At 44.0% G+C, this 13,830-nt stretch overlaps 1 protein-coding gene across 1 annotated transcript in view; it reads left to right on the forward strand.

Annotated features, from left to right (window-relative positions):
* The window catches only part of cacna1ba (calcium channel, voltage-dependent, N type, alpha 1B subunit, a), a 664,407-nt gene extending 651,266 nt beyond the window's left edge, over positions 1-13,141 (forward strand). Inside the window, exons 44-47 of the mRNA XM_078227596.1 lie at positions 1,918-1,950; positions 4,177-4,393; positions 8,892-9,115; positions 12,578-13,141. Coding sequence (XP_078083722.1) covers positions 1,918-1,950; positions 4,177-4,393; positions 8,892-9,115; positions 12,578-13,141 — 1,038 coding nt within the window. The remainder of the gene's footprint in view (positions 1-1,917; positions 1,951-4,176; positions 4,394-8,891; positions 9,116-12,577) is intronic.
* Positions 13,142-13,830: the final 689 nt, after the last annotated feature.

The following is a 13,830-nucleotide window of genomic DNA, read 5'->3' on the forward strand; positions in this document are numbered from 1 at the left end:
GTTCTTTCCTCAGGTGAGTGGATGAAGGAGCAGCGCTCTGAAAGCTCATGATTCCAGATAAACCTGCTGGACTTTAACCTGGTGTTGTGAGACTTCTTACTGTGCCCACTCCAGTCCAATGCCGGCATCTCCACATCATGAGAGATGTTGAGCAGAGTTGAGATAGTTACAAAATGCCATGGGTTTTAGACAAGTCTACGGAGTGAACCATGAGAAGAGGCACATTAAATATGGGACTGACCAAAGAAAAGACTATGAACCTTGTGAAGTCCGACTAAGATTAAATTGGAATCTCCTTTCACCACAGTCTGAGAGCAAGGACAACTAAATAATTAACCATTCAATTTTTGTGTAAAATATACCGCTTGCTATGTTCTGTCCTGTTTATCGGTCAGACTTTGTTTCTTACATATTTTTGTTGGACACCTTTTTTTTAAAAAAATGCCCTTATAGTTCATTTTACTTTCATATTATTGCTGAACAATTTTGAACTGAAGTTGAATAATAGCGACACAGCAGTTAGCACTGCTGTTTCACAGCGCCAGGGACCCAGGTTCGATTCCAACCTTGGGTCACTGTCTGTGTGAAGTTTGCACATTTTCCCCGTGTCTGCTTGGGTTTCCTCCGGGTGCTCCAGTTTCCTCCCATATTCCAAAGATGTGCGTGTTAGGTTGATTGGCCAGGCTACATTGCTCCTTGGGGATTTGAAGGATAAATACTTGGGGTTACAGAGAAAGGGCCCTGGGTGGGCGGGCTCGATGGGCTGAATGGCCTCCTTCTGCACTGCAGGGCTTCTATGATAATGCTATTTAATAATAGAACTAATCCACTGGAAGTATTTACAGATCAAGAAATCATTTTCAGTCAGCTTAATAAAAAACTGTTATTTAGGCAGTTATATCTAATTTGCTGAAAACCACTTCAAAACATAGCATTGAGCGTTCATGTAAGTTAACTTGACAAGTGTAAAGTTGAACTGCAATCAGGAATGAGAGGTAATCATTCAGTAGAAATGAAGCCAAAGAGAACCAGAATCATTCACACGTTTCCATTCAACCCTGCAAACCTCCTCCAAAAGATGAAAAGAAATCACTTCACTCTTCTGCTTGCGATGAAGCTCATACTCTGGTCAGTGACCAGACTCAGTGGGTGGAATTTTCCTGTCCCGCCCACCATGGGAATCATAGCGGGCAGGGCGCAGACCATGCAAAGGTCCCGTTGACCTCGGGTGGGATTTTCCAGTCTTGGGGGCCAGCGCGGCCGGATAATCCCACCCAGTGTCTTATGTTTCCCGATGCAATTGGTATTTTCCAGACCTGTTCATTTTGCAATTACTAATCATTAACGCTGAGATTTATAGCCAGTCTCCATTCCTGTGTGAAAGCTTAACGCACGCCCTGGATGCTATTCATTCTGTTTGGAGCGATGGTTGTATTTTTTGGTTGGTTTAAACTGTCAATCACAGTATCCGTTGCTTGTTCATTTCTCCAGACTGGTAATATATATTTGATGTAACCAAAAACAATCATGCAATTATTAATTGTTTTGAGCTCAATTGCTGTGACATTTCATAATTTTTGTGCTTTGTCTTTCTCATCCTAACCAACATTTGATTCATCAATCCTTCCCCTCACTCCTTAATCCAACTTCTTACTTCATTGACTTGTCTTTTCTCTGTTTTGTTCTCCTATCGATCTTTCTCCATCAATACCGAAACTTCCCCTGTGCCTACTTCTGTGTGGTGTCTTGACATCCTGGGTTGATCTGTTTTTGCTTTCATAAATATCTCTCTGGTGCTTTGGTTTGCAATGCTTTTTCTCTGTTTCCACCTGACCCCCGTCTAACCCTCCCTAACCTCACCCAACCCTGTGCTATGGGCTGCTTCACTGTGTCGTCTTACTCAACCCTTTGCTGAAGAAATCATCTCGATCATCTGGGAGTGTCCTTGCAGTATGTAACTTGTATTATGTCCACTTTTATTTTACTTCAGTCTTTTGGTCGTTGTGCATTTGAATGAAACCCCACTTAGACTTGTTTGGCTGGGAATGCTGGACTTCATTTCAACATGGTGTCTGGCCCAGTCCTGTAACTGCGTTTGTAGCTTCGGGCACTGGTAGCAACTCCTCCCTCTGAAGAATGGGTTGAGTTCAGGAAACTTGTAACTGTGCCACTGAGAAGCTGCTACATCTTAAAGAGAACTGCTGCCAGGCCTTACCTCCATTCATTGCATTTATTAACAAGATTGTACACTGCGGTTACTCCTAATATGCATGCATGAAGTCAAAAATGATCATAGTGCTTAGGAGTAGGCCAATCAGCCCTTCAAGTCTGTTCTGCCATTCAATAAAATCATGGCTGATCTGGTAGTGGCCTCAACTCCACTTTCTTGTCTGTCCCCCAATAGTCCTTTACTCGCTTGTCTATTATTTCTACAAAGAAATCAAAGGTGGTTTATCAGCTGAGATCCTCTGTTTCTATGTTGACTGCAGTTAATCAGGTTATTTTGTACAGGTGATCCTTGGGTTTACTCCTAGTCATCAATTCCATTCTAGACTGCTAGGTCTATAGTTGCCATTGTTTGTTTTGGCTTCCTTTTTGAATATAGGCACCATTTTGGGTCATGTGAAATCTTCTGCACTATCACAGCATTCAATAACGTCTTGGTAATGCCCTACAGATCTTATCCTGAGTCTCTATCAGCACTCTGGGATAAATACCATCTACCCATTTGTCGTGAGCCCACTTGACCAGTCTCAGAGTTTAATCTCATTTAGGCCCAAGTATTATTTTTACTTGGATTCTTTTGTTTGGAGTGTGTTGCTCAAGTCCACTAATATATAACATTCAATGTACATAAGTATTCAAAAACAGACAAAAGATTCTATTCAGAATGAGAGAACTGATGGAAAAAAATGTGCAAAAGTCCAGTTCAGAATGCATCAATGTAGGAAGTGAATTATGAGACACCTTGATCTTTTATAAAAACTATTTTAGTTTTGCTTGCATATATTTCTGTGATATTTATATGCTTCCTCATTCCATCTTAAGCTAGCAACTTACAGTTAAATGGGCTTTCCAGGATATGCTCGAACTGTAATATTAATGCATATGTTTTAGTGATATCAGTAACCAAATATAAGGAAAAAATGGTGGAATTGGCCAAAAAGAAAATATGCAATCAAGAAATCTTTTGGTTATAAAAATTGCCTAGTTTCCATGAATTGCAAATTGCACATTGTGGGTGGAATCTTACCAAAAACTTGTTTTGTTTTCCCTTTTGGAACATTTTTTCAGAAACAAAAGAGCAGAAATTTCAAACTCTGTCCTCCAAAAGACTGTGGATGTTGGCAGATTTGGAGTTGTAAAGAATGAGAGAGAGATTTTTGTTCAGTAATGTCACCAAGGGGGTATGGATCGAAGCAACCAAGAGAAAAGAGTGGGGCAGCACGGTGGCACAGTAGTTAACACTGCAACCTCACAGCAGCAGGGACCCAGGTTCAATTCCCGGTTTGGGTCACTGTGTGAAGTTTGCACATTCTCCCTGTGTCTGCATGTGTTTCCGCCGAGTGCTCCGGTTTCCTTCCACAGTCTGAAAGATGTGCTAGTTAGGTGCATTGGCCATGCTAAATTCTCCCTCAGTGTACCCGAACAGGCGCCGGAATGTGTTGACTGGGGAATTTTCACAGTAACTTCATTGCAGTGTTAATGTAAGCCTACTTGTGACATTAATAACGCATAAATAAAAATGGATTTTAAATACATGTCAGCCACGATGGAATTGAATGGTGGAGCAAGCCTGAGGAGCTGAGTGGGTGGCATTGAATGGCCGACTCCTATTCCTAATGGTCCTGTTATTCTGGGAGATTTTCTCTCATCAGTATTTCTATGAAGAGGTTAATGTGATTAATGATGCCATTACACAAAGCAATCGAAGGTCAACCAGCATATACTCAGTGCTATAAAGTGTGCTTGATCGTGCTTATTGAATGGCTTTTGAGTCGACATAAGTAATAATTTTGTGTTTCTTAATAACTTCTTTAGTATTAAAAACTATGCTTAATAATATGACATTAAGAAGCATGGTTAGCGGAATACCAGAATAAAATGGAATGAATGTAACTGCAGTGTACTCGGACATTCTAACTTTCTTGGGTGTTGTGCCCCTTTTTTGTGTAGCCAATTCCAGACACAAGCTCCATGAAGCGCTCCGTCTCTACGCTGACGCCACAGCGCTCTCATGGGATGCATCTGCCAGATTACTCTCTGGAGCGCGTTATCCCGGAACGAATGCCTCACCATCACCACCACCATCAGCATCGCTGTCATCGGAGAAAAGAGAAAAAGCAGCGGTCACTTGAGAGGTCTCCCAGCAGACATGCTGATGGAGAAACAGGTAACAAATTGGGATCACTTTAGGATCAGGGAATCATAAGATGTCTGAAATTTGACAATTTATGGACTTTTTTGGGGGGCTCATTTATAATTCGTTTCCTGACTCTTGTGTTCATCAAAGGCGAGAGGTATTAATACTGTGGAATGGAGCAGTTTATCTTGTCAGCACCCCAGATGTTTGCATCAAGCATTCCCTGACTGGTATCGTACTTTTTGATGGAGAATAAAATTCAGTTCACTTTGTTCTGGTGGCACAGTGGTTAGCACTGCTGCCTCACAGTGCCAGGGACCCAGGTTCAATTTCCGGCTTGGGTCGTTGTCTGTGTGGAGTCTGCACGTTCTCCCCGTATCTGTGTGGGTTTCCTCCGGGTGCTCCGGTTTCCTCCCACAGTCCGAAAGACGTGCTAGTTAAGTGCATTGGCCATGCTAAATTGCCCCTTCGTGCCAAGGGGACCAGCACGGTAAATACGGTGAGTTACGAGGATAGGGTGAGATTGTTATCGATGCAGGCTCGATGGGCTGAATGGCCTCCATCTGCACCATAGGGATTCTATGATTCTATTCTATAATTCTACAGGTAATCCTTGACATATACAAAATGAATCCCTGGAGACCATTATTTAGGAGGATTTCCCCTCCTATGAATGCCCATGCTGGTCTGGATTGCATGTCATGTTTTGATCAGACATCTCTCTGCATCATCTTTCCTTTGCTTTATTTTCCTCTGTTTTGGATGCTCATGCTGAAATTAGACAAACCTTTTACGATCACATCACTGTATATGACTAGAAATGTAATATATTCCACCTGATAGAAGTGTATAAAATTATGAGAGGCATGGATAGGGTTGAATCTTTTTCCTGGAATTGAAATGTCTAATACTAGTCGGCATGTACTTAAGGTGAGAGAGGCAAAGTTCAAAGGAGATGTGAGGGGCAAGGCTTTTACACAGAGACTGGTACGTGTCTGGAATGCGCTGCCAGGGGTGGTGGTGGAGGCAGATACGATAGGGGCCTTTAGATAAGCACATGAATATGCAAGGAATCGAGGGATATGGACCAAGGGCAAGCAGAAGAGATTAGTTTAATTTGGCGTTATGTTCGGCACAACATGGTGGGGCAAAAGGCCTGTTCCTGTGCTGTACTGGTCTATGTTTGATGTTCAGAGTGTGTCCGACACACTAGATTTAAGCAAGCTAAATAAACAAATTCTAAAAGTGAAGTAATCTATGTAAAATATATTTGATAGCTGCCTAAGAATGCTTTGATGTGGATAATACTATTACCAAAATCATATTAACTTAGAGTGACAAGCTGTGAAGGTTGACATTGTGCTTTCAATTGCAAATATGAACAAGCTATTCATTATCCACAACTTCAAAAAATAACCCTATCTATGCACTGCAATGTGGACAAGTTGGATATAAGTCACCACTAGTCTTCCCCATTTTATACTTGGCAGCCCCCAGTTTCTTGCGTCATTACATGGAGCTCCTGAATGGAGGCTGAGCGCTTCCACTTTCATGGGGGAAGACTTGCAGAAATGATAAAGCGGAAAGTGTAGCACAACTTTCCTGCTCCCTTGGGGCATCATTGTATAGAATGGTGTTGCCATCACTGAATCCCTCACTGTCAACGTCCTTGGGGTTACCATTGACCAGAAACTCAACTGGACCCACCACATTAACACAGTGGCGACAAGAGCAAGTCAGAGGCTAGGAATACTGCAGCGAGTAACTCACCTCCTGACTCCCCAAAGCCTATCCACCATCTACAAGGCACAAGCCAGGAGGAGTGTGATGGAACACTCTCCACTTGCCTGGATGGGTGCAGCTCCAACAACACTCAAGAAGCTTGACACCATCCAGATAAAACAGCCCGCTTGATTGGCACCACATCTACAAACATCCAGTCCCTCCACCACCGACGCTCAGTAGCAGCAGTGTGTACTATCTACAAGATGCGCTGCAGTAATTCATCAAAGATCCTTAGACAGCACCTTCCAAACTCACGACCACTTCCACCGAGAAGGATAAGGGGCCACCATCACCTGCAAGTTCCCCTCCAAGCCACTCACCATCCTGACTTGGAAATATATCACTTTTCCTTCGTAGTCGCTGGGTCAAAATTCTGGAATTCCCTCCCTAACGGCATTGTGGTCAACCACGGCACGCGGACTGCAGCGATTCTAGAAGGCAGCTCACCACCACCTTCTCAAGGGCAACTAGGGATGGGTAATAAATGCTGGCCAGCCAGCGACACCCATATCCCACGAATGAATTTTTAAAAAGATTGTTGGGAAAGGCCTTTGGAGCAGGGTGCCTCCTGGATAAGACTGGAGCAACGGACCATAGGAAAGGGAATAAATAAACAAATGCAAAATGGTTTTCAGCCAGCTGAAAAATGCTCCTCATCTGCAAGAATAATAGTGCTGTTTTCAACAACATAATTCAGTATGAAAAGCTTACTGGATCAATAAATGGGTCTCTATTAAAAATGGGAGAATATCTGTCAACAGCAGCCAAAGGGCCCGAAAAGAAAGAGGACAAATGCTAGGTATCCGCTCCCCTTTACAGGAGATCGACAACTCGATGCTGGAGAATTCAAACAAATTCTGCTCAAATCATAGAATCCCAACAGTTCAGAAAGAGGCCATTCAGCCCATCGAGCCTCCACCAACAAACAACGATCCCACCCAGGCCCTATCCCCGTAACCCCATGTGTTTTCCCTGCTAGTCCCCCTGACATTAAGGGGTAAATTAGCACGGCCAATCCATCTAAACTGCACATCTTTGGACTGTGGGAGGAAACCGGAGCACCTGGAAGAAACCCACGCAGACACAGGGAGAACGTGCAAACTCCACACAGATAGTGACCCAAGCCGGGAATCGAACCTGGGTTCCTGGTGCTGTGAGGCAGCAATGCAAACCACTGTGTCACTCTGCTGCCCAGCAATGCAATGTGGGACATCAGAGGATCACTATGCTAAAGTCAACGTAAAGCAAAAACTGCTTCTAGGTTTATGGTTTGTCAATGGCCTGCAACTTAAAAGAATTTGCTTTAGAAAATTGGATAAAAGAGTGTTAGGAACTGATCAAAAACTGGGACAAGTCTATGTGCTCAGCAGATGTGGCTCCAGCGTGTTTTGATCAGTTTTCGGAGCACTGGATTGGAACATGAGAATTCTGAGAATTTGTGTGGCGTGGGTTCGTAACCCAAAAAAAGATTACAGATTGGGAAAGGAAATCTTCCCTTATTGCATCCCCCCGCCCCCCATAACTGTTGCATGTCAGTTATACGGTTCAATTTTATACCTTTGCAGAGATCAAAAAGCAGAAAGACTTGCATCGTTCACAAGGTTGAGACATCCCAAAAGGCTTTACAGCCAATGAAATACTTTAGAAATGTAGTCAGTGGGGTAGTGTAGGAAACATGACTGACAACGTGTACACAGCAAGCTGTCACAAATATCATAGAATCCCTGCAGTGCAGAAGGAGGCCGTTCGGCCCATCGAGTCTGCACCGACAACAATCAGATCCAGGCCCTATCCTCATAACCCTACGTATTTACCCTGCTAATCTCCTTGATACTAAGGGGCAATTTAGCATGGCCAATGCACCTAACCCGCACATCTTCGGACTGTGGGTGGAATCCGGAGCACCCGGAGGAAGCTCACACAGACGGGAGGGAACATGCAGACTCCACACAGACAGTGACCCGAGGCTGGAATTGAACCCAGTTCCCTGGCGCTGTGAGACAGCATTGCTAACCACTGTGTCACCGTGCCGCCCTAAGGTGATAATTACCAGCCAATCTGTGTCATTGCTGCTGCCTGAGGGATAAATAAGGCCAGGGACACCAAAGAGGACTCTTCTTTGAAATAGTGTCATTTTAGAGAGCAAATGAGAGCATGGTTTCACATGCTGTTCAAAAGACTGATGCAGGTATGCTTCATTCATTACCACTCAAAAGTATAGGAAGGCTACATTTTTAAATGGATCGCATTTATGTATTTTATCACATTTTATTTATTCATTCTTGGGACATGGGCGTAGCTGGCTGGCCAGCATTTATTGCCCATCCCTAGTTGCCTGAGGGCAGTTGAGAGTCAACCACATTGCTGTGGCTCTGGAGTCACATGTAGGCCAGACTGGGTAAGGATGGCAGATTTCCTTCCCTAAAGGACATTAGTGAACCAGATGGGTTTTTTTGACAATTGACAATTGTTTCATGGTCATCAGTGGACTATTAATTCCAGATTTTTTTAATATTGAATTCAAATTCCACCATCTGCCGTGGTAGGATTCGAGCCCCAGTCCCCAGAACGTTAGCTGAGTTTCTGGTTTAATAGTCCAGCGATAATACCACAAGGCCATCGCCTCCCCCCCTCATTCTGCCTGTGGTATTTTTCAACCAGCAGTAAGGTGCGTAAATGCTGCTTGTTGGAAGGTCTCGTTGACTCGTGTGTTTTTACTCTTATCCGATGTTGTTCCCTACAGACCAAATGGATGACCTGAGTTCTGCAGCTCGTCAAAAGGTCCAGCCGTCGAAGGAGCGCGTGCGAGGTAGGTCACAGGAGAGGAAATCTCCATCCTCCAATGAGAAGCAGCGTTACTACTCCTGCGACCGATATGGAAGTCAGGAAGTGCCGCAGCCCAAATCAACTGATGAGAGTCGGTCAACATCTCCGAGCGCAGTCCCAGATCATAGCCTCCACAGACAGGTGAGAATAACTCAGCATGTGCCAGCTGGAGCTTACGGGCAACTGTAAATTCTAATTGAACCTTAACTTACTGATGGTGGATGGGGGAGAGATTTCTTTTTAAAGTCAATTGTTAGAAGTTAAAATTTATTTTGTTGTTGACAGATTTTTATGGCTGGAATTTTACCGCCATGTCCGCCCCCGTTTAGCACGCTGTTTTTTTTTTGGGAACACATTAGGAGTGCTAAACAAGAGATAGCTGTAAAGTAATTCAGTAAGAGTATGGGGGTAGGAGATTCTCTGGCCTGTCCACAGCGTGTTTCTCGGCTGTGGGAGATGCCGTGCTCTTCGCCGGCATTGGGAATTTCTGTTCCCGCCTCTGTCATGGAAAGCCACGGCAGATGTGCACTGTAGGTGGGACCAGAAGATCCTGGCGACATGAACAGCCGGAAAATTCCAGCGAATATATATTTAACATAAATCTTATAATGATTATCGTTTATTGTCTAAAGTCTAAAAAAATGAACAGCTACAACCACCATCAGTCAGGCTGCAGTTAGGAGGAATAATAGGAAAGTTACGCTCAATTTATATTGGTCAGATCACACTTGGTGTACTGCGTACAGTTACTAAAGTGTTTATCTTTTACAATTACATTTTGTGCTTTCGGTACCAAGGCACCTATAAGACCATAAGACCATAAGACATAGGAGCGGAAGTAAGGCCATTCGGCCCATCGAGTCCACTCCACCATTCAATCATGGTTGATTTCAATTTCTGTCTTGAAGACGCTCAACGTCTCGGCCTCCACAGCCCTCTGTGGCAATGAATTCCACAGACCCACCACTCTCTGGCTGAAGAAATTTCTCCTCATCTCTGTTCTAAAGTGACTCCCTTTTATTCTAAGGCTGTGCCCCCGCGTCCTAGTCTCCCCTGTTAATGGAAACAACTTCCCTACGTCCATCCTATCTAAGCCGTTCAATGGCCGTTCACCTAAGTTACAATGGATCAATAAGTATTTTTTAAATTCTACTTCCAGCCCAATTAAAATTAAAATGGGGCGGCACGGTGGTTAGCACTGCTGCCTCACAGCGTGAGGGACCCGGGTTTGATTCCCGGCTTGGGTCACTGTCTGTACAGAGTCTGCACGTTCTCCCTGGGTTTCCTCCGGGTGCTCCAGTTTCCTCCCACAGTCCAAAGATGTGCTAGTTAGGTGAATTGGCCATGCCAAGTTCTCCCTCTGTGTACCCGAACAGGCGCCAGAGTGTGGCGACTAGGGAATTTTCACAATAACTTCATTGCAGTGCTAATGTAAGCCTACTTGTGACACTAATAAATAAACTTTAAAACTTGTGAACTTTAATTTTCCAATATCAGATTGATTCTTACTATTTTTCTCTTGTGTTTTTGCGTGTGCAAAATATTTTCCTCTTCTCTTTCCCTGTGTCAGTTATGTGCTGCTTATTTAGCTGTCCTGATTTGCCACAACAACTTAAAATTCTTCCACTGGAATATTTTAACACTTTCCTTGTTGGTATCCCACGTTCTACCCTTGATAAGTTTAAGCACATCCAAAACTCAGCTGCCCATGTTTTAACTTGCACCAAGTTTCATCCCACTCCCTCTCCTCTGCTCGTTGACCTACATTGTCTCATGTTCAATCAATGTCATGATTTTAAAATTCTCCTCCCTGTTTTTGAATCCCTCCATGGCCTCACTCCTCCCTATCTGCATTATTTCCTCCAGGCCCACAACCCTCCAAGATATCTGCACTCAATGTAGTATCCATCTTGTAACTCTCCCCTGAACTGCCATCAACACAATCACATCCTCCTTTAAATATGGAGACCAAAACTGCATGCAGTATTTTTATTTTATTCATTTAATGGATGTGGGTGTCCCTGGCTGGGTCCAGCATTTATTGCCTATCCCTAACTGCCCTCCATTTCAGAGGCCATTTGAGAGTCAACCACATTTCTGTGGCTCTGGAGTCACATGTAGGCCAGACCAGGTAAGGACAACAGATTTCCTTCCCCAAAGGACACTAGTGAACTAGATGGGTTTTTCCCGACAATTGACAATGGTTTCATTGTCATCGTTAAACTTTTTAATTCCAGATTTTTTAATTGAATTCAAATTTCACCATCTCCCATGGCAGGATTTCAACCCGGGTCCATTGATTGTGCTCTGGGTCTCTGTCCAGTGACAATACCACTATGCCACTGCCTCCCCCATTGGAGAAGTGGTCTCACCAATTCCCTGTCTTCACCTGGTTTAAGTTTAGAGGAAAATTCTCTATCGCAAAGAATGCTCATTGATTGTATTCATGGTTGAGATCAAAGGATTATTGTGATTGGGCAGGAAAGTAGAGTTGTGGTACAGGATTGACCAGGATTCTATTAAATGTCAGAACAGGACTGTGGAGCCGTACGATTTAGTCCTAATATGAATTCTTATGTTTCTCACATCATTCTGCAGTACACATGCCTCTATATTCATTTAATGTGTAACATGTATATCTTACTTAAATTCACAGCAGTGTTTTCATGAACGTACACAGGTAGTGTGATATGTTAAGGCATCTGTCTTTATCAGAGTTCATGTTTCACCTCAGTGTCGCACAGAAAATAATGCACTGTGTTTTAACAACTTCCATCTAATGGCACAGCGCCAGGGACCCGGGTTCAATTCCGGCCTTGGGTGACAGTCTGTGTGGAGTTTGCACGTCCTCTCCGTGTCTGTGCGGGTCTCCTCCGGGCGCTTCGGTTTCCTCCCACAGTCCAAAGATGTGCAGGTTAGGTGGATTGGCCATGCTAAATTGCCCCTTAATGTCCCAAGATGTGTAGGTTAGATGGATTAGCCATGGTAAATGTGTGGGGTTACAGGGATAGGGCAGGAGAGAGGACCTCGGTAAGATATTCTGTCAGAGAGTCGGTGCAGACTCGGTAGGCTGAACAGCCTCCTTCTGCACTGAAGGGATTCTGTTCTATGATTTTATTGAAAATAACCTTGTTCATAATTTAAATGTATCAAGCGTTCATTCAAATTGTCTTCAATTAATATTCTTTAAATACTGCAGCAATGAAATCTCTTATGTTCCCTCAGCTAGCTGCCTGTGCACTCTTCCTATTTACCAGCCTCTTCATGGGTTTATCTTGTATACTTAGTGCCTATTTGTTCTTGCATACAAACTAGTCTTTGCTTGATTGATGGTGCATCACTTAATACTGCTAATTATTTACCTACTTTTTCCAGAATTGATTTTGCCACTCATGATAATCATTTTTCCCCCAATTCTCTCTGCATCTCTGTGTATTTTGCCTCATACTTTACTTTCTCTTTTTGGTGCACGTCTGCCCGTTTCATCTTATTTCTTCTTTCACATGATCTTTGTGTCCTTTTCTGTTGACATTTTTCTTTTGTTGTTTTTCCGTGTGTCTGTTCTTTTGTTTTTTGAATTGCTTTGTTCCAATTTTCATCTAGGGCAGTGGTTCGGTTAACGGCAGCCCTCTGCAGTCAGTCTCTGGCGCGAGCACCCCGTGTCGTGGTCGACGGCAGCTGCCGCAGACACCTCTAACACCGCGCCCCAGCGTCACCTACAAAACTGCAAACTCCTCTCCGACTCAGTTTAGCAACCTGCACGGCGTCTTACCCCCAACTCCCCCAGGGAGACTCAGCCGCGGACGATCAGAGCACAACACTCTGCTGCGCAGCGAGTCCCAGAACCACCCTTACACTAGCGGCGAGAGCAGACAACCGACGGTGATGCGCATCGGATCGGACCCTTACTTGGGACACCGTGAAAGTTGCAACAGCGATGGGGGGCAGACTCTGCCGGAAGAAACTCTGACCTTCGAGGTGGCTGTCGCCACCACCGCGGGCAGGTCCCCGAGGACTTCTTGCATCTCGTCCTTTGCGTCTCAGTCTCACCAAAGCCGCAGAGTCCCGAACGGTTACCACTGCAACCTGGGCATGAGCACGGGCCATGGGACGGGAGCAGGAGAGCGGAAATACTATCGCGAAACAGACGAAGACGATTGGTGCTAGCGCACCGGTCGAGCGAGACTCTTACAGATTATGCATTAATAACGATGAGTTTTATCATCTGCAGGGTGTTCTGTCAGAGCTCGAGAGTGTATATTAAGTAATATGCAGCATTCACGGGGATTTTGAAACTGGAAATTGTTCCAGAAATCTAATTTTTTTTAAAAAAAAGAATTGCTTCAGCTTGTTTTTGCACTGAATTTGCAAGTGAAAAAAAACCCTCACTTGAAGTGAATAAAACAAAAGACTGTTTCATGCTAGAAAACATCTGTTTTTCTATATCTCTCCCCACATTGGCTATTTCAGAAAACAACAGATGCCAAATTTATTTACAAGTGTATACTTTAACCAGTGGTAAAAACCTCCCGATGAAATACAGTAGCCTGTTCTTGTGACCCATTGGGAGGGAGGGGGGCAAGAGGTGAATGAGATTGCCTCTTTATGAAGTAGGTTGTGAGAAGCTGGCTCTACTTTCATCGTGGACTTTGAATACCAGAGGTTGGGGGGGGCGGGGGGGCGGGGTAGCGGTGTTGAATAAGATATTTTAATGCATATCGAGAGACTAATGCAGACAGCAAAACCTTTCAAATGTAGGACTTGATGTGTTAATAACAGATAAACATGTCTTGAACGGAGCCAGTAAACAAATTTCTCCTCTTGCACTGCACTATGTCTCCGCATGTCTCTGCATT

This window comes from Mustelus asterias, chromosome 13 (genome assembly GCF_964213995.1).
Source record: "Mustelus asterias chromosome 13, sMusAst1.hap1.1, whole genome shotgun sequence".
Taxonomy (NCBI): Eukaryota; Metazoa; Chordata; class Chondrichthyes; order Carcharhiniformes; family Triakidae; genus Mustelus; species Mustelus asterias.